General features: G+C 47.7%; 1 protein-coding gene across 3 annotated transcripts in view; it reads right to left on the bottom strand.

The window, feature by feature from the left end:
- Positions 1-21235, bottom strand: part of KCNIP1 (potassium voltage-gated channel interacting protein 1) — a 318647-nt gene that overhangs the window by 184125 nt on the left and 113287 nt on the right. For 2 of the 3 annotated variants that reach the window (XM_036884787.2, XM_036884789.2), the window contains exon 1: positions 15786-16149. The exons of the other annotated variant lie outside the window; for it this stretch is intronic. In XM_036884787.2, coding sequence (XP_036740682.1) covers positions 15786-15846 — 61 coding nt within the window. In that variant the 5' untranslated portion in view covers positions 15847-16149. Of the gene's footprint in view, positions 1-15785; positions 16150-21235 lie in introns of those variants that run through there. 3 annotated transcript variants of the gene reach the window in all.

Below are 21235 nucleotides of genomic sequence, written 5' to 3'. Positions count from 1 at the left end.
CATCTGGATTCAGACTCCTTCCCCGAGCCTGGCCCCACCCAGCTGACTGGTGCTCATCCCAGAATTGCAGTCTATGGCAGGCCTGGCTGTGGTCTTTATGCTATCTCCATTTGTGCTTCCCCAAGAGTATAGCTGTTGCAGGGCCAACCAGAGATCACATTTTCTGCCTCCTACTGGCCCTTGTCAGACTGGGTAGGGTCTGGAGCAAACTCTCCCCAGTGAAATTTGAGTGTAAGTGATGTTCGTTATGGCCAAGTTGCAGTGGTTAACAAGCAGTGAGCTACCACTACCCCTTCACCTAGATGTAAAGGAGGCCCTTGGATCAGCTGAGTGACAAGATGGAGGGAGGTTGGATCCCTGAGTGATTACATGGAAGAAAGCTATTTACTCACCAGAAATACCAGCATTGAATAATTACATGTATGATAAATAAAATTCTATGTGTGAAGCCATTGAAGTACTGGAGTCTATTTGTTATAGCAGCTAGCATTACTCTAAAGAATAAATTGTTCTAATTTAGGCCTCCCTCCCTGAGATTATGGTCATTATCCAGTGGAGTGTTATATCTTCAGAGACTTCAAATTCATATTCAACCGCCATCTCTTGTGTCACTTCTAAAGATGGTGAGTGTTGTGCACGATTTTTCTTCCCAAGTTCTGACTTGATTCCCTCCCATCTCCCTCCCAGATATGAGCTGATATTACTTGCAGATTCCAAGTCACAGGCATGACGTGACAAATGAGATTCTGAAAGGACAGAGATAAATGAATGAAATGTTCTTTGAGCCTGCAAGAGCAGTTTAAACACACACACACACACACACACACACACAAAGAAATGAACTCACAAAAGAAGATTGGAAGCAGACAGCCTGGGCTGTACAGAAGGAACAGCAACTGTGAATTGGGATGCAAATAAATTTCTTCTATTCCCCATGTCAACTGTAATCAATTGGTAGTGACCACTGTAGTGTTGTGTTAAGAAGGATTCTGAGGTTACATTCTAGCTCAGAAAGAAAAAGTACTGTGCCTACTAGGTGATGGATGAGGGAGTGATGGCACATGCTAAGAATGGTCATGCTTATGCTAGGGACTAGGAGTGTGGTTGCAGAGGAGTCTCTATTTAGCAACTCTGTAGCCTGAGACTTACTGAGTCAAACCATAACAACTAAAGCCCAATGTTAACCCTCAGATGATGCCTATTATGGAGCAGGTATTTTATACGCACCTTCCAAATAAACCTCACAGCAACCCTAGGAGGCACCATTATCTCTGTTTTACTGATGAAGGGGTGAGACTCAGAGAGAGTAGGTGACTTACCCTAGATCACACAGCTCAGAAAGGGAGAACTCAGTTCCAGACTGTGTCTTCGGGGCCTCTAAGTCTGTGCATTTCACCATTAAATGTAGCATCTTTGAATAAATTGGGTCTGGATTGAAAGGAGCAATACGTGTGTGTCTTTTGGTTTGGCTGCTGCCCAGTGACATATTAGAGAAAAGGTGGGGCTGGGAAGGGTTTGTTTCCCAGGCAGCTCAGATGGAACTTGTGTAAAAACCAAATTGGTTTGGCGTTTGTGCTTCCTACAGCCCTTCTCTGCCTCTAGAACTGGTTTATTGCTTCCCCAAAGTTTTGGAAGAAGGCCAAGAAAGGCAGGAAGAGAAGAGAAGAGATGGGAGATTCTTGTGTCATTGGTTGCAATGGTGTGTGAGCCACCGGCGAGAGTTCACAGAGCTGGCAGTCAGGAGAACGGGGTTCATCTTGCATTGCTTCAGTTTGAGTGCACAACTGTGTGAAGCAGCCTTCAGCCTTCATGAGCCTCAACTTCCCCAAATGTCATATGGAGCTAATACTAGGTGGTAGGCGTAGAGTCTGAATGATGGCACCTCAGAGACCTCAGGGACAGACAGGCCAGGGTTCAACGTTGTCCCTCTGCTTACCAGCTAGGTGACCTTGGGCGAGTCACTTCTCTCTGAGCTCAGTTTTCTCACCTCTAAAATAGAGATAACAGTGTATCTACCACATAGGATTATGTGACGATTGAGTGAGATCATTGAGCAGCCATGCCCAGCACAATGTCTGATGTTCTATACATGGTAGCACAGTCTCTCTCTCTACACAAATGTACACACACCAAACACCCTTTAAAGAGCTCTTCCTGTTTCATACATAGAGGCACTGGGTGCTATTAGAAGCTGGGGTGGCGGCAGCCTGCTTCAGTTTCCACTGTTAGCAGACTGTACATGGTGCTCTGTAAACTTGGGCCAGCTCAGCCTAGCACCTGTCCACCCCTCCAAGCTCTTGCCTGCCCTCGGTCTTTGCCTGAGTTTTCCCTTTTCCCTGGGTTCCCTTCCACACCTCTTAACAACAACAATCAAGGCAATAAAGACGCTGGCACCCATGGATTCTCCCTCCAGTGAGCCCTTGCATGGGCAGGTGGTCTGCAACTTGCCCTCTACATGTTTGCATCTGCTTCCATTCTTGCATTACCCTCTCCCTCCCTTCCTTCACCCCCTTCTTGACTTTGTTCTAGGGTTTATGGGAACAACAAATCAATTGCAGAGACAGATAAAGGCTGCAGGCGACTCTAATCCCAAAACCACCTTGGCTTTCCATTATCTTCCATTCTGAGCTGCCTGAGAGACAAATCCCCAACCTTGCTCCATTTACATTTATTTTTCCACATTCTTCCCGAGGAGCCTGTGTGGTCAGTGGTATTAACCTCACTGGGCACACAAAGAAACTGAGGTTCATCAAGTAACTTACCTGTGTTCACATAGCCAATGAGAGGCAGGTCTGGGATCTAATTCTAAGATGATTTGGTCTCCAAATCTTATTCTTTATTCAATGGAACAGCGCTTGGACCCAGATATCCACAAGTCATATCCATCTTTCTCGACCACCCCACTGATAATGTGTGATCCATTCAGGGGACCCCCTCAGGCTCAGAGATCAGGACAAGGGGACTCAAGCCACATATGTTCCACCAAAGAGAGACATACAAAGTCTCTGGTCTATCATTACTCATCACTTACTAATCTCTCCACTAGTGACAGAAATAATAAATGCTGCCAAAATTAAAACTACTAACATTTACTGAACTTTGACTATGGGCCACGTACCTAAAATCCATAGGAACCCTACAACGTCATCATGGGATTCTCCCTTTTCCACAGTGAACAGACACCCTATAGTTGCCTCTAACTTGCCCAGGGTAGAAGGTGGCCTGTGGAGGCTCTGGGCTTGAAGCTTCCTCTGTAAGCTATCTCAGGATCGCAGGGTGGGTCTTGCTGCCAAGAAGAATGTCTCCAGAGATGGGATGTGCCCCCCAGTGGACACTCCAGAAGCAGCTATTGGGGAGACCATTTTCTCCACTGTTCCCTGTGCTGAGTCTTTGCAGAATCTGGGCAGAACATGGTGGGGCCCTGATTGAACACAGCCCCGGGCTGACCTCCCGGGGAGTCCTCACAGCTTTCTGGGTCAGAGGGGCTGTGTGCCGCCCAAGCTGCTCATGCTGCAAGTGTGGGCACATTCTGATGCTGCGGGGCTGCCTGACCTGTGTGCCTTTGAAGGCAGGACATTTAACCCTGATGAGCTCATCCAAGAGTACAGCCTGTGTTCTTCTGCAGGTTTATTCTATCATTCCACAAATATTTATTGAAGACTGACTATGTGCCAGGTGCAGCACTATGCTATGTGCTGAGAATCCAAGTGTCAAGAAGGCAGCTTGTAGGAAAATGATTCTGAAAATTCCAACCATGGCTAAGAGGAGAAATCCAGAGACATGAGCTGATTGGTCTTGTTCTTTCCTATTGTTGACAAACACAAAATTTGTATTTTGTATTTTGGGGGCAGTCAAATTCTAGGGCTTGGAAGCCTTTTGTATATCCTACTTAAAGAAAAATGACTGAACAAAGGGAACAAGAGCCTCCAATCCACCAGTGTCACCATTACCACCATCAACACTACCACTGACAACACTATGTCACCACCACCACCATCATTCCGTTGTCACCACCCCTCACTGCACCACCACCACCCCATCATCAGTGTTTCTGCTACTGTAATTACCACCATGTCCATGGATGTCGTCATGCTCCAACCCCACCACGAACACCACCTGTCATCACCATTACTATCGTGAATGCCTCTCTTAGCATCACTGTCAACTCTGCCATCCTCATGACCCCTACTATAATCGTCGCAGCTGCTGATAACACTGTCCTCTACTGCCATCATCATGGCTGCCACCACCACCATAAGCATCATCACCAAGACCACCACTAAATCATCACCACCACTATGATCACGTACACATTGACGCCCACCATTCACGCATTGCTTACAGTGTACTAATTACTTAAATTAACATTTTCTCATTTAATCCTCAGGACAATCCAATGAATTGATATCATGATTTTTGTTATTTAATGGATGAAACTAATGTTCAGTGAGGGACTAAACAATTTGTTTAAACCACACAGCTTGTAAAGAGGAAGTTAGAACTGACCTTTGGTTCTAGTTCACCCAACATCGCATACCTTTCTCTCCAACTACAAGCTGTTATGCAATGGCTTCCAATGCTCTATACTTAGGGAATCCCAAGTCCTCATGCTCCTCTGTGAAATGTCAATTCAAGTTATCAAGTACCAATCATGTGCCCAGAACTGTGTTGGGCTCTATGGAGAAGCTCAGAAGGACAGAAAGAAAGGCCCTTGTCTTTACAGAAAGTGTGCTCTTTCAGGAGAGTCAGGGCATGTTTGCAGGGAGGGATTATAGCACAATTCAAGACGATCAATTGCTAAGTCATGCAGGACAAACAGCAAGTGCACTGGGAGGAGAGGAGGGGGAGTACATGTGGACTGAAGTGATTCCTGGGAGACTTTTGAGGAGACAGGTTGGGGGTGAGAGGGAATAGTCCTGATCCCCACTTACTTTGTCCTTTCTTCATTCTTGCTCTCTACTACCTTCCAGGACCTTTTCCCCCCACCTTCCTGACTCTGCTCTCTGCCTCTGTCCCCTTTTTGATGACAGCCTCTCTATTGACATCTTCCAAACCACAAAAGTGCATACAAGACTGTCATTTTTTATTCCTCCTCCTTTCTTGTTAGCTAATTCAATGGCATTGCTCATGCTATTTCTTCTGCCTAGAACCTCACTAACCTCCACTCCTACATGGGCCAAGCCATAGCTCTTTCACCAACCTCAAATGCCTGGGTCAGCCATCCTATCTGATCCTCCAGCCCAGCCCATCAGGTGGAGATGCACTCTTCCCCCTGGGAAGCCCCACCCTGTAATGCAGTCTGCCCTTTAGTATAGACGCCCAGATGTGGTCTAGACTGGTGATAAGTGTGCAGGCACTGGGGTCAAACCACCAGGGTTCAACTCATGGCTTGGCCACTTGTGAGAGGTGAGGCACTGGCCATTTCTTCATCTGTAAAGGGTCCAGCAATAGTGCTGACTTCCTCTTGATGCTCTAAGCTTTAAATAAAGCCAAGCTGCTAAGGTTTCTGACACATAATCAGAGCTCTATAGACTTGCTGTTAATATTATTATTATTGTCATCAGAGTGAAGCTCTTTGAGGGCAAAGACAGTGTCCTACATAACTGTCATCTCTTTCTGGCAGCTTCTTCTTCAGAAGGTAGATGGAACCTGACTTGGCTCCAGTACAGGCTACACAATGTGCCCAATGCACATAGTGGTTGCTAGGGAAGGTCAGGGGGAACCAGAGATGGCAGGACAGTGGCACAAGATGAGGGCAGATCTAACAGGCAATGCAGAGTGAAGTGTGTCCCTGAAAAAGTCTGTACAAGATTCAAATACTCATCTTCAGCCCTAGGTCTTCTCACCCCCTTGCAATGCACCATGAGGGGCATATAGAATAACAGGGTACTTCTAGTAGGAGCTGCAGTTGGAGTCCATCAGAGCTGGTGTACGCCTGGTTCTTCCACCAGCCATCTGGAAGGACTTAGGCAAATCACTTTCTCCTGAGCCTCAGTTTCCTCATCTATAAAATGGGGAGATGAATGTCTACTTCCCACAGAATGAGATTTCATGTGTCAAACGGGGATGACCCGTGAGAATTAAAATAGTTAAATGTACCAAAAGCACTTGGAACAGTGCTATATAAATGTCATTTCCTTTTACTATTCTTTAGTTTGTTATAGAGTTTAAAAAATATTATTTGTGTTATTGTTGTTATATATTTTAGTCTCTTACACAGTGTATGGTGCACAGGCCCTCAAGACAGATCAGTTTTTTTTCTTTTCCTGTCTGGTTCCAACTCTAATGCAGAAATACCCAACAGACACATTCAAAAGATGCGTAAAGCCCCAGCAAAGTAGAAGCATCAAAAATTATTAAAAAACATGTTTTGAAAGTATATTTCAAAAAAATCATCAGAGTAGTCATTTGGAAAAATCCAAATTTCATTTGACTTCCTAAGACCTATTTTACTGTTTCTGTCTAGAACCGTGTCAGTAGTGATTGGTGGGGGTGGGGGATGGTAGGGGTATAATCATTTTACCTTCAGGGTAAAACCTTCAGGGTTTAGAGTCCTAATCCAGCCCAGTGCCAGCTCTGTGCAAGGGAGAAAGGAAAGGAGGTGAGCCCCCTGCTGCCCCAACAGGTGAGCAGGGAAGCCTCTCTCAGAGGCCCCTTTGAGTGTGCAATCTGACCAGCTGGGAGAGCCACACATGGGTGAGTCCCAGGGATGGAGACAAAATGAAGCCTCAGACCCACCCAGAGGCCCAAGCCTGGCTCCTCCGCAGCAGCTGGGTGCTGCAGGGCCTCCAGAACCCTCCCTCAGCTGTCAGCAGAGCCCTCCTCTCTTGGGGTCCAGGGTCACCATGGGTGAGGAGCAGAGGGGGCCAAGGTGAGGCCAGAGACTGTCTCTTCTGGTTCCTAGGAGCTCAGAAGCTGTAGTGGTTGTTCAACCTCTTCTTGGGGTTAGAGTCCTGCTGGTCTTGAGCATGCCCTCAGGTGGAGGAGGCCACGTGGTGAGGTCCCTGGGAATCAGGCACGCTTCAAATCTTTGCTCTCTAATCACTAGACAATCAGAGAACTTCCCTGCCCCAGTTCCCAGTTTGGAAAGTGAGAATAACAATACAACCATCACAGAGACTGGACAAAAGGCAGAGGATTAGGTATGTAGAGGAGCCTGGGACATAGGAGGCCTTCACAAAATTCAGATTCCCCTTCTGCAAGCAGTGCTTCCCCTTCTCTCCAACTTCTCCCCCAGACAAGCCTATTGGCTCTGGATGAGTCCTGCTTAACTGTTTAGTGGGGGAAGATTTCTATAATAACTAGGAGAATTGTTTTCCAACACAGAGGTCCTACTTTGTCTCCTGGAAAAGGCACTTAACTTTTATGCTTCAGGCCCTTCCTTTGTCTATTAGACTCCTACTAACTCTGTCAAATCCTCTGGCTTCAAATCCCACACAGAGGCTTTGTACGTAAAGCGGGCTGCCAGCCTGCTCTCTGATTGTGAACATTATCAATGAAATTCCTGTGGAGAGAGGGCTCTAGTCCACGTGGCTGTGGTCTTAGAAGCCACTTAGATGAAGACTCAGAGTGCCTCCTTGTTACAGCTTCCGGGGGCACAGAACTTGGAGATATAACTAAGGTGATTGCTGGTAGATCAGGATTCAGGATCTCACTTGGATAGAATAACATTTAAAACTAGTAAATTAAAACTTAATGGGCATGCATAATTCTGCAATTCTGTTTTATAAAAGAGAAAGGAAAAACTCAGTTGCAGAAATGTTAATCTAGGGAACGTGACTTAACAGCACTTTGTTGGAAGACAAGCAGGCCTGGGGAGGCCTAGGGTTCAGATCCCAGGTCTGATACCCAAGTTGTGTGTATCAGATACTACATATATATTACATACACATATATATATGTATATTACATGTGTGTATATATATATAGTATAGTCTGTGATCTAGGCCAATGCTCTCAAACTTCAGTGGGCATTCGGGCCATCTGGAGATCTTGTTTAAATGCAGGTTCTGATTTGGTAGGGGCCTGAGACTGCATTTCTAACAAGCTCCCAGGTGATGCCAAGGCTGTAGGTCTAAGGACCACACATTGAGTAGCATTGTTCCAGATAGTAATAATTATAGATCTGTTTAATTTTTGCTATTTTCTGACCACTGTATCTTTCATGCATTATTGCATTTAATCATTACCTTACAGATAATTACTGTCAATATCCTAATTCTCTAGATGTGGAAATGAAGGTTCACAGAAGTGAGGTGAGCTTCCTGAGGTCACATAGCTAATTTGCAGAGCCCGGTTTTGCATCCAGGTCTGTCTAACTAAGAATACATGCCCATAACCTCCATACCACACACTTATGTGTAATATGGATTTAGGCCAATATGCAGCTAAGAATGGGAAGGGAACTAATGAGAGCACAGAAGGCAAATACACCAGCAAGTTCTCACTTTTGTTTCCTTTGCAAAGATGACCACTCATCAATCGACTGACCCCTCCTTGCCTCTCTGGGCCATGTGAAAACACTGATTCTGGTTCTTGATTCTGAAGATTTGAAATTCTAACATACTTGGAGAATTAAGTGCTCAGTCCTTCACTGACAAGCAAGGATGGCTGTAACAAAGGAAGAATTTAGTTCACATAAATGATTAGAGCAGAGGAGAGATGTTTAATCCTATTAATGAATTTGCTAATTGGCTTTCTGCCCCCAGTCATTTCATATTCAAGCTTTTGCAATGTCAGATTAAATGGAAACAGACCCAGGGGTGGTTTGAAATGGGGCTAACAGAATTTTGCTCGAAGTGTGCAGATGGCTCAGTTGTTTGGCACCGCTAAAGAGGTACTTCCGTCTCTCTGTGACTACCTTCTCCCCAGCATCCACACTCTTCATTTGGGCTGTTCTTCCTGGAGGCAAGACCAGCGGGGGGAGGGTGGTATGGTGCAGAAGAGTCCAGGCTCTGGGATCAGCCAGATCAATGGGCTGCTGTCCGCCATTTACGAGCTGTGTGTCCTTGGGCAAAGTACCATCCTTCTTAGAACCTTGGTTTCCTTATCTGCAAAATGGGAACTCTAACAGGGTCTGTCCTCCAGGGCTGGGAGAAGGTTAATAAATAGCATGGGGAAAAGGTGCCATGCACAGAGAGGGGGCCATATCAGCATTAACTATTATTATTATTATTAACCCTGGCAGATGATCCATGTCTTCCTATCTCACCACTGAGAGTTTCTTTCATCATCTAAAATTGACAGTTGTCCATAGGATTTAGCAGAGAAACTGCTCAGCATTCCACTGGCCATGGTTATAATGGCTCTGGGTCCCAGAGGGATGGAATTGGAGACCACAGCTCAAACAGACAAAGATAACCAAGGACTACCCAGTCATGGTACAGATGGAGCAATGCATGAGGAAGGGACGTGCTCTGAGACTGGACAAAAGGCAGAGCAGGTATTACTCCCAGTTGCTAAAGTCATCTTACTTTTTGTGAATCACTGTGCATGCTAGATACAGTACTCAGTTGTATCAGGGAGACACTGTCATTGTCCCCATTTTACAAAGGAGGAAACTGAGGTCAGAGAGGTTCAGCTAAGAAGTCACAGAGCCAGAATTTGAACCCTAGTCTCTTACTTCAACCAGTGGTCCTAACTGTGCAATCCTACACCTAGCTTCCAGATTTGATTTGAGTGCAGTTACCATCTCTCCCCACTGCCCCCATGAGTCTTTCAGTTTGGCCTGGAATATCAAGAATTAATCCAAAATTCTACCCCCATGGCTAGGGTATGGAAAGCTAGTGATATCCCAACTGATTACAGCTATTCCCTGAAGGTGACTTATTTACAATACTACCTGAAGAGAGGGGAACCATTTAAAAATCAGTCAAATTTCTCTGAAGGTCCCAACACTCTCAAAGTCTCTCTCCTGCTATCCTGGGCTTCCCATCTCTCCCTCCCCACTTTCTCTCGGTCTCTCTCTCTCTCTCTCTCTCTCTCAATACTGCTCATTCTCTGCCTGATGAATGGGAACATCAGCTCCAGGGCCATTATGCAGAACTTGGCAGTGCTTTTCCCCGCGAGCAGCCCTGGATTTCTCATCTGCACCACCGCATTCCCACACTCCTCAGAGCCATCAAGAACACATGACCTGGTCCATCTAGCCTTACCTTGCACACAGCCAACATCCATCAAGTCTGGATAAAGTATCAGGCTTGAAAGAGGCCCTTGAATAAGACTAATTCCCTGAGAGCTAGTCAGGGAGATAAATGGGTAAATCCATAATCACATAATGTTTGGGATTGTAGCAAGGGGAAGCAGCAACAGTTGCAGGGAAACAGGGGAGGGAACATGTGCTCTGCCTTCAGGAACCTGGAAGAGGGTAACATTGAATAAGGTGCTGAAGGATGTATGGGAGTTTGTCAGGTGGATGCAGAGGTGGATGCGGAGGTGGAGGGAGAGTGGGGAAGCCAGAGTGGCTCTTGGGCAAAAATAACATTAAGGAAGGGAAGGTTCTTGATCTCATCCAGATAAGGTAAGGTGAACTGGAAATACAAGGGAGGACATTCTGGGTCAGTCCTTGCTTTAGTTTTTTGAATGAATCAACAAAAGAATGAAAACTTAGAGATAGTGTCTCATCTTCCCACCTTCCCCAAAGACACTATACCCCTAGTAGTATCCAAAAAGTTGCCAGGACTCTTCCTGACTGAATTTATAATTTTCAGCTTTCTAATAAGCACCTGCTATAAGTTTACTATTAATTATCTGTACTAGGGTTTCCTGTACCACTGGCTCCTTCCAAGTTTCACAGTGAGATGCTTAGATCCAGGATTTGGGTAGCATGACAGTCAATGCTGTTCATGCAAAGATAGTCTTTTATTATAGCCTTTATAGGATGTCATTACTCATCACTAAGTTGTGGATACATTCATTCATTCATGCTCTCATTTCTTCCATTATTCCTTCTGTCACACATTTAACACTTCATTTGCTTTCTTTCATCTAATCATTTATTCCCCCATTCATTTAATCATTCATTCTTTCACTCACTTGTGCATTTCTACATTCATGAAGCATTTATTGACCAAACTTATAGGTATACAAGAGGTCCAAGACTTTCTAGCCACGAGGCTGAAAACACCCATTGCTTTTAGGCAGTAGTTCCTTTGCTTCCATCTTTTAGTCTTTTCCAGCTCCTTTCTTTCTGTTCACCTTGAGCTCCACTGAGTTTCTTCTGGGAGTGAGGGACCAGAACTATGCCTGGCACTGGGCTTGGCTCCCCATGCCTTTGTGACTATCAGGGGCCTGGGGAATAGAACACTGTTCTTAGCTATTCCCTGCTAAATGGTAAACAGATTCAGTACATTTTGTAGACAAAGCTAATTCAAAGCCAACAGACCACATCACAGAATTCATTCTAGGCAGAAGGCTGGTAACTGAAATTTCAGCAGGAAGCTAACTTTTCCTGCAGTGTCTGCAATTCCAGGAAATAACAGAAAATGGCCAACTTTTCCATTATTTATAATTTCCTTCAGAAAAGGTGTATTGAGCACCTACTATGTGCAAGAAACCAAGTTTGGACTATGAAGAACGATTCAGATGTCCATTGCCTAATTCAAAGCATGACCTGAAAGTCAAGAGAACATACACTTTAAAAGATTTAGGAGTTTAGATGGCAGAAGTTGCTTCTTTCTGGGCCTTGGGGAAGCCTTCCTGATTGTGGAAACAGCTGAGGGAGGTCTTGGAATGTGGGTGGAATTTTAACTATTAAGACAAGGAGGTGGGGGAGGGTAATACAGCTAAAAGGATGAACAAATATGCAGAAACAGATGATGCCCAGGGCATGAACACCTCTGTGAATCAGTGCCCCTCTCTTAGGCATAAGGAGGCTGGCATTTCCCAGGTGAAGTGACTCACCAGAGGCCCCCTGAGCCGAGCACAGTGTGACGGCTGCTTCTCTACGCCTTGCAACTTCTCAGTCTCCTAGATCTTTCTTGGTTGAACATGCTGTCTGATCAAACTCCAAACCCAGCCTCATCAGGATCCTCTGGTTCCATAAATTCTCCAAGGTGCTCACTGATCTACAAGTCAGGGACCAGTCCCATATTTGTCTCTAACTTGCCATGTGGACTTAGAAAAAGTACCTGATAGCTATGGGATGTCATTTGCTCATCTATTCAATGAACATACTGGAGATCTCAAGCTCAGCCCTTCCTAAAAGTTCTGAATGCTTTCCCTCCATCATGGAGGATTAACAACCCAGCTACCTCAGTTCTGTGGGATGATGATGTGCTTACAGGCAAATCTCCACTGAGATGGCCTTTGGTTCGCTGATGTTCTCCCTAAATTCGCTCGCTCCCCCACAGGCTCGGCAGCTGCACCTGCACAGTCCTTCTCTGGTTATCCCCGAGCCCCAGCTCTTCCCACTTACCCATTATAGCCCAGAGCAATAACCTTGATATGATAAGCACATGAAAGCTATCAGAGCCACAAATTCTACCTGGGACTAGGAGGCAGAAGCCAAATTTCCCAAAGCAGAGCTTGGCTCATTCTTAATTAAAGACAAACAAAGATCCCAACAGAGAGAGCAAGTGAATTGGAATGTTTTTCATCAGTGACATAGCTCTGAAACCACTCTAGAGTTCTGCTGCCCTCAGGAAGCTCCCCCTACACACCCAGGTTGGGTGGGGTGCATCTCTGTCAGCACTAATCACATGGAGTTTTGTCCTATTTTAAAAATAGATGTGTGTCACCAAATGATATTTTCAAATATGCAGCATATTCGTTCAGCAGCCTCAGAGCAGCGGTCAGTGGGCGCTGCGGCAGCAAGGACAGCATGTGTGTTCCTGCGGTTTGAGTCCTGGTTACCCACCCAGGGATAGAAGAGGGTTGCAGAAATGAGCTGTTAGGACTCCCAGAGGCACTGCTTACTTCCAGGATGGCTTTACCCCATTTGGAATCCCCAAACAGTAAAGCCAGAAATCGAATAGTAGCTAAAATTTGCTGACCACTTGTATAGCAGAGCTTGTGCTAAGCTTTTGACTTGCATTATCCCTGAAATCCACAACACACACAGCTATTTTAAGATAGTAACTACTACTGTCCCTGTGTTATAGTTGAGAAAAACAAGGCTTAGTCATATAGCTAGTAACTGGTAGAGCCTGGATTTGAACCCAGCAGGGAGACTTATTCCTGAGTTGAAAATTTCCACCACCCTCTTCTGACTGCTTCTAATTAGATGTGAGCCTGATGTCTCAGCGATCATAGTAACAGCTCTGGCAAGAACATTAGTAATAAAAATCTTCAAATTTGAGAATAGGATGCAAGCTGAGGAGGTGTCTAATGTAACTTCCTCCTTATAAAAGGCGACACTGAGGCTCCAAGGGAGAAGGGACCCGGCCAGGAAATGATCCTTGACAATGAAGTCCAGCCAGTTTCCAAGCTATTTCCCTCTGCAGGGAAGGTCTTCTGTTGATTAGCATTCCACAGAGGAAGACAGGGAGATAAGATTCTGCTCTGGGGCAAATGCCTGGGGGAATGTACACAGCTGGAGCCCTGGACAATTCCAGCCAATGTGGCGGGACTCTGTGTAAGAGGGGCTGACCACTCAGGGATGGGGCAGCTTGTCATGGCAGTCCGCCCAACAGCCCTACACCTGCTATGAGCTTCAAACGTGCATTGTTGTGAGAGTTAAATGAGAAAGTGTAGAAAAAGCACATAGAAAAAGCACTCTACCAGGCCCATAGTAGAGGCTCACTGAATGCTGGTGTCCCCTCTTCTCTTTTTTAGAATCCTGGAGAGATAAGCAAAGAGCTTTGGCCTCTGGGAATGCATCCTGAGTGACTTGGAGTTTTGTGTAGGAGAAGGGAATGATAGATAGTAATATCTGAGTATTGTCTGAGCTCTTAATCTTTGCCCAAGCACTGTGCGAGGAGCTCCTTATCCATCATCCATTCCTTCATGTCCTTAACCACCTCTCCTGGGTGGCTGGTGGCTGCAGTCAACATAGTATTTGGGGTGGGTCCTCCCTCCCTCCACTTCCTACACACCCGTTTCCTGCCTGGGGGCAGACTTCTCACCCATTTTAAAGAAAACCAAGGCTTAGAGAGGTGTGAAGAGACTGACCTGAGATCACAGGAGGAAGGAGTGATGGAGTCAGTATTCACACCCAGAGTCGGCTGGACTCTAGAGTCCAAGATTTTTCTGGGACACCCGGCTGTCTCCAGGAGTGCCACAGGCATTGAATATATTTTAAAAACAGCTCCCCCTGATTTTCCTATCTCCACAGTCCCCTGGCCTCTGGGACCTCATTGTGGTCAGACAGATAGTGGAGGGGGAGACCAGGATTTGGTGCTCAACTCAGTCAAGTTGTATCTGAGGATATGGGAGAGGGGGGTCCCTGAATGTCAAAGTCCTGGGCCAAGGCTTGCACACCTGTCCAGCTCAGATCTGGTGAAAGGACAACCAGTCCCTTCCCTGTCAGGGTGTGCAACTCAGCTGGACAAGTGGGCGAAGCCTCTTGTGAGTTCTAGGCTGTAAACACCAATCCTGCTTCACCTAAGACCTTCACCCAGAGATCTTCCTCAGTGTTCAGCCAGCCTGAGGTCTCTGGGGTCTGTGCCAGATACCTGGACCCCCTGAGGACAGATTGCTCAGGGGCAGCTCTGTGATGAAGACTTTCCTGAGTCAGGAGAGACCAATTGGGTCCTAAGAGTAGACTCACTGTGCACCCTGGGCTCCACCCTTACCCTCATACAGTTCTGATCACCAGCCAGCACAAGGGGCAAGAGCTATAACCACAACCTATTACCAGAACCTGGCTCCAATGGCAGAACTTGAAGGTTTAAGCACCAGGTCCTTAAAATCCTTCTACCACTCACAAGAGTATTTGAGCATTAAACTAAACAAAACAAAACCCATCATTTTCTTTTCCCTGACTGTAGCCTGGTTCTTTATTCCAGCAACCAACTTTGTAATTGCTGGATTGGAGGCCCACATAGCCCCCCGCTGTGCAATAAGCTCACCCCCACTTCACAGGGACCCATTTTGACCACTGTCCCGCTGGTGAGATCAGTCATGTCTCAACCGGGGAAAGGCAGCTATGGAACAGGGTCCAGGCAGGAGGATATTATGCTTTCTAATCTTGATGTAAGCTCACCTTTCCACCACACCTTGACAATGCCCTCAGATCCCCAGGGGTTCCCAAAGCATGAAAGCACCCCTGTGTGATGCCCCCACTCCAAATGATTCCCTGAACCACCAGGACATAAGCCCTGGGAGTTTTACCACCTGGCAACAGCTGATTCCTTTTGGCTTGCAGAGGTTTATTGGGGTGGGCAGACAGCATGCTCTCCCTGCATCATGGACTTCACGTCTGCACTGGGAGGAGTGTGTGACTGTGTGAGCACCCTTGCTGGGTGCCCACAGTTGCACAAACACCAGTGGTCATGGGAAGAGCAAGAGCATCCCAACATTTCCACCCAGATAATCCAGCCACCCACACTTGGAAATGTGCCTCTTCCTTCTGCCCCAAGAGATTACCCTAAGAGAAGGGTCCTGGCACCTAGTGCCCCAGAGGGATCCCTTCTCCTGGGGCCAGTGCCCACTCTGGCTCCCCCTTCTGTGTGTTCATAGGTATTCACACCAGTCCTCCCGCCGATTTCTTACCCCTTTGGATAGAAGGACCTGTCCACGCTCCTTATGGAGGTTCAGGGTCAAGGGAGGTGGAAGCACACCCCAGCTCAGCCTCGAGCACCCCTAAACCCTTCCAGGGAGACAAAAGGAAGAAGGAGGTGGCTTACCTTTAGAAGGCCGCCTTTGTTTGGTTTGCAGAGACGAGAATGTGCCCATGACGGCCCCCATGGCAGCGAAGACTTGTGTGCGACTTGGGACCCCGCACCCTGCCCCTCCCCTCCCCTGGAAAGAAATCAGCGTGGATCGTCTACTCCCAGTTGGTGGAGGAAAAAAGCATCCGGCAGCTCTCCTGCAGCTTGGTATTCAGAGAGCGTGGGGCTGGGGCGCCGGGAGCCTGTTCTTCTCTCCTGCAGCCCCTCACACGCACCGCCTCACAGGACCAGCCGCTCCTGCCGTGCCTTCGGAGCCAAGGGCCGAGGACGATGCCCCGGAGCTTGCCTGGCGCTGGGCACGGGCCGGCGCGCTCGCCGGGCCGAGGCTCGCCAGGCAGCGCCGCGTGCGGTGTGGGAGCCGCTCTCCGCCCGCCCCTCCTGCCGCCCGCTCCGCTCCCCTCCCGGCGCTCGGGCTGGGTCTCGGGGGGCCGAGTACCAATCATGAATGAACAGAGCCGGGGACGGCGCGGAGCGGAGCCGCGCGCCCGCCCGCCTGCCTGCGCGCGCTCCAGGCGGGTCCCCGGCGCGCAGAGGGGCCGGCGGGGAACCCCGGAGGGGCGGGGCGGGGGCCGGGCGCCACGAGGGTCGCCGGGCAGGGCTCTGCTGCCCACGTTCCTGCGCGCCCGCGGGGACGCCGGGCGCGGGCTTCCGAGGTTCCGGGGGCCTGGGCGCACAAACCCGAGGTAGGTACCTGGCTAAAGGGTGGGGATCAGCGAGCAGTAGGTGTGTGTGTGCGCGTGTCCCTGTGTGAGATGTGTTATTTCATTTGACTTAAAGGGAAATGTTATTTAACCCACCGCCTGAATTCGCGGGGTGGGGTAAAAAGTCTGCCCCACCCAGGGACGGGTGGAAAACAGACATCCACTTAGGTTTTCTTGGGAGGAAGGGGCCCTCCTGCTCCTCCAGGGTCAGGGCCACGTTCCAAGGGAGGGAATTGCGGGGGGAAACGGAGCCCTTCCTCTGTTGGGGAGCTTGCGTTCTATTTTCTCTGTTTCATCCCTCTCTCCCTCCTTCATTCTCCCCTTGCCTCACCGCCAGAAACAATTTATTAGCCATGAGCTATGGGGCAGGCTGTGAGTTAATGCTGAGGGAGTAACGGCTGAATTTAGGAAGCAGTTTCCCTGCTGTGAGTTCTCACTGCAGATCACACAGACCCAAAACCCCTATGCGGGCTTCTCACGCACGGAAAGTTTGGGTCTGCCCCTGTGGGTTCTCCTCAGCTCTCTGTGGTGCTGAGATGCAAGGCTTACTCCCTGAAAGCGTGCGGAGGAGCTACCCTTCCCCCAGGCCAGATCTGGCTGAATTCCCACTATGCACTGAATTTGCAGGTCACAGGGTCAGCCCCCCAACATATGGCCTCATAAACACACAGGAACACATAGGCACACAAACACATGGGCACAGGTCCCACAAGCCCACACAGACATTGCTGTTGTACACACAGGCGCATGCAGCACATAATATACCCACTGGTGCATCCATAGGACCCCGCACAAGACAAAGACACACACACAGTCAGTGCAAAATGGCAGCACAGTCACCACATCACACAGGCTCAATGCCACACAGGCACTCAGTCCTCTCCCAAGGACACAAGGCCAGTCAGGAGCTGCTTCCCCTCATTCCAGCCCATTAGCTATCCTTTCAGGGACATAGGTGACCTACAACTTGGCCAGGGATCCTCAGTAGTTTTCTTTACCTATTTGGCACTTCATGCTTTCTCAATTCCAAACACATGGCCTACTTTGTGCAACAGGGAAGGTGCACTTAGTAACATCCATCTCCTTCACCTGCATTGCCCATTGCTGTAATCCACATCACCGCATGCCCCGTGAGTGAGATGCATGGTGTCTAATCATCATAGAGAGGAAACGGAGTCTCACCAAAGATTAGAAATTTGCTTGAAGTGACCCAACCAGGATATGGGATTAGAACTTGGAGTTCACAGCAATATCACCACCTTCTTTTGGCAGATGGGGCCACTGGGGGCCACTGAGCTGGGCAGCTCTCCTCTGAGTACCACCGGATTCAAAGCTTCAGCTCTCCTAACTGCAGGGGCTTATCTATGTCCATGAGGCCTGGAAACCTGGATGATGGAGCAAGATGGGTAGGGCTGGTCCTTGCCTCCTTCCTGCTCTCCCTGCTGGAGAAGAGGATAGGGATGGGGCTGAGGCCAGAGGTCACCTGTTTGGATGGCCAGGACTCAAGGAACAGAGGAGGGATCTTTGCTGGGGAGAGGCTGGTCCAGCCCCCAGACTTCTCAGACAGCACTGGATGGAGCACCAAGCCACTTTACTCCCAGGGCTCTGCTGATATCCATACTCCCTGGAGAACAGGACCCACACTGGGAAGTTTATAGAAACTCTGGAAGCTGTTCTCTCATTTCCTCTTCTTCACTCCCCTCTAGAGAAGCAAAGAGCAGAGGAACTGCTCCATTTTACACAGGGGAAAGAGTAAAGTGCTTCTGGAGGAGTACACGATGGCTGCCTTTGAACAGTGGAATAAAGCAAAGTCACAAAGATATACACAATCCCCCTGCTCCCTGCTGCCCTTATTGAGGCTCCAGCCATACAGACACTCACTCACTGGTCCCCAAATGTACCTTCCATGGTTGTACTTCAAGGCCTTTGTCCATGCTGTTCCCTCTGCCTAGGATCTTGTCCCTCACCCCTTTCTCTGATAACCTGCTTCTTGCTCATCCTTTACGATCTGCTTCAGTTGCCATTTCTTCCAGGAGTCCCTCTCTGGCCCGGAGTAGGTGCCTGCCTTGGCCTTCTGCAGCACTTGGGGCTTTTTCCCATCAGAGAACTCATTCTCTTGGGATCTCATTCTCTCTTTCCTTGTCTGTCTCTCCCTCTGGACTGAAAATTCCTTAAGAGCCAGAACTGCTACTGCTTTAGCTCTACACTGTCTGCTTAACCCCTGGTTTCTGACAGGGATGCAAAGTAAGCTGATGGATGAATTAACTAATTTTTTTGTTCAGTGACCTAATTAGTAAGTAAAAACTGATGATTCTCAGATCATCCTTGCCCATCAAAGGAAGATGCACATTCTCCCAAATAAAGATTCACTCAACAAATATTTGTTTATTCAGATGTCTACCATGTACAGATATTTACACACACAATAGCTCATCTATTCCTGCTGATGCCCTGTGTAGTAGGAATTATTTACAGGTAAACAGACATACACATGCACTGTACAATGCCACAAACATCCCCCATGAGATGCTCACAAAGAATGCATCTAAGAAGGAATACACAGTAAGTGGGAGGAATGAGAGAGAACAAAAAGACAGCAGATCCACCCCCTGCCTCTCTTGGACTTGCAACACAACACAGAATGGGGAGAGAGGGAGCCTCCCATCAGTCCCCTGACTGTTGGGGCCATTTGTCCTGCTGTCCGTGACATGGTGTACTCGCTACAGCCCTATGCAAACTGGGCTTCAGTGGCTGTGAGTCCTTCTACTCTGGAAGGTGAGCTAGCTCATGCCCCATTCCAGCTCTGACTCCTCCCTCATCTAAGCTATTATGGATTGAATGTTTGTGTTACCCCAAAATTCATATACTGAAACCCTAACCCCCAGAATGACTGTATTTGGAGATAAGGCCTCTAAAGAAGTACTTAGGTTAAATGGAGTCATAAGGGTGGGCCTTGATTCCATGAGTTTAGTGTCCTTAGTGTCCTTATAAGAACAGACATCAGAGAGGCCCCTTAACCCCCACATACATGATGAAGGAAAGGCCTTATGAGCATACAAGAGAAGGAGAAGGAAGCCATCTGCAACCCAAGGGGAGAGCTCTCAGCAGACACCAACCCTTTTGGCACCTTGATCTTGGACTTCCAGTCTCCAGAACTGTGAGGAAATGAATTTCTGTTTAAGCCACCCAGTTTGTGGCATTTGTTATAGCAGCTTGAATAAACTAATACACACCCACAGCACCCATCCATACCCTCAAGGTATGGGTCAAGACCTTCTCTTCCCTCTGATATGAGCACCCATATAGGACTCCTTAGGGTATCTCTGGGAAGCTGTTTGAGGAGGCAGGGATGAGACGGTCAGAGACTTGCAGGGTTTCTGTTAAAGCGTGCACATGCTTGTCTGTGTAATGTATAAGCTATGTTCATTCTCTTCCTCTCTCCCTTTCTCACCACAGCCATATTTCTTCCCATCCTTTTGGGCAAGAGCAGTTCAGTGCGTCCCCACCACACATGGAAGCAGCAGTGTCAGATTGAGAGTGTGGATCTGGGGGAGTTGCTATATCTGGGTTCAAATGCTGATTTTGCCCCATTTAGCTGTTTGACTTTGGGCCTGACGAGCACTTTCTTAGAACCCTACTTTCACCTTCCTGGGACTGCATTACCATTGACCTTGTAAGGTTGCCATGAGGCATTGTGAAGCGATGTGGGCCCTCAGGAGGTGCCTGGCACATAGTGTGGCCGGGTATGGAGGGTGGACTGCCACTATCACTGTTGCCATGGGCCAGACATCATGCTGGGCTGGAGGGGTATAAAAATGAGTAAGCCACAGCCCTTCCCCTTGGCTTCCATCTTTGCTCTTCATCTATTTTATAGGAAATCTATTCTCAGGGTCCCCATCTGGTATTAAAAGACTCAGATTAGTTAAGGAAGGGAATGTGGTTGGCACCTGATTATGTGCAATTCAGCACTATGCTAGCTGCTGTCTTGTACCATTTCCCAAATGTTCCACATGCATAAGTCTGGCCTCCTCAAATAGATGGCTTTTAGAAAGCAAAGCATGTACCCCTCTCTGCAGCCTGCATCCACCGTGGTTCAGCCTGACCCAGGACATCCTAAGTGCTCCACAAATACTCACACTGCCATCATTCAGGACAGGGAAAAGGCCACCATCATTTAGCCCCAAGATCAACTCCTACTTCACTTACTAAATGTGTCTGTGGGCCTGGGCTGCTTCATCTGTGAAACAAGAACAGGGACCTTTCAAGGGTCAGTGTGAGGATTAGATCAGATAAAGTAAAGAGAAAGTGCTGCATCTCTCTGTAAAGCCCTCTGCAAATGTCCTTTATTATTATATGCCCTGGGGCTCATTTAGTTATTCATTCATAAATTCAAAAAATATTTATTAAGCACCATCTATCAGCTAGGCACTATTCTAAATATATGTACCAGTAATGAGCAAGAAGAGGCAGGAGTCCCTGCCCTCAGGCGGTCTAGGACTGAAGACAATCAAATCCTCTTATCATTACCATAGTCCCCCCTTGTCTTAGCTTCCGAGGTTTGTTTCCTATGGTTTTGGTTTTCAGTTTCCCCCTGTCAACCGTGGTCTGGAAGCAGATGACTCTCCTTTTGACGTACCACCAGAAAGTCAGTAGTAGCCTCGTGCTACGTCATAATGCCTGTGTCATTCACCTAATGTCATCCCA

Source organism: Manis pentadactyla, chromosome 2, assembly GCF_030020395.1.
Source record: "Manis pentadactyla isolate mManPen7 chromosome 2, mManPen7.hap1, whole genome shotgun sequence".
NCBI lineage: Eukaryota > Metazoa > Chordata > Mammalia > Pholidota > Manidae > Manis > Manis pentadactyla.
Note: the sequence above shows the minus strand (reverse complement) of the source record. Positions and strands in the feature narration are given on the sequence as shown.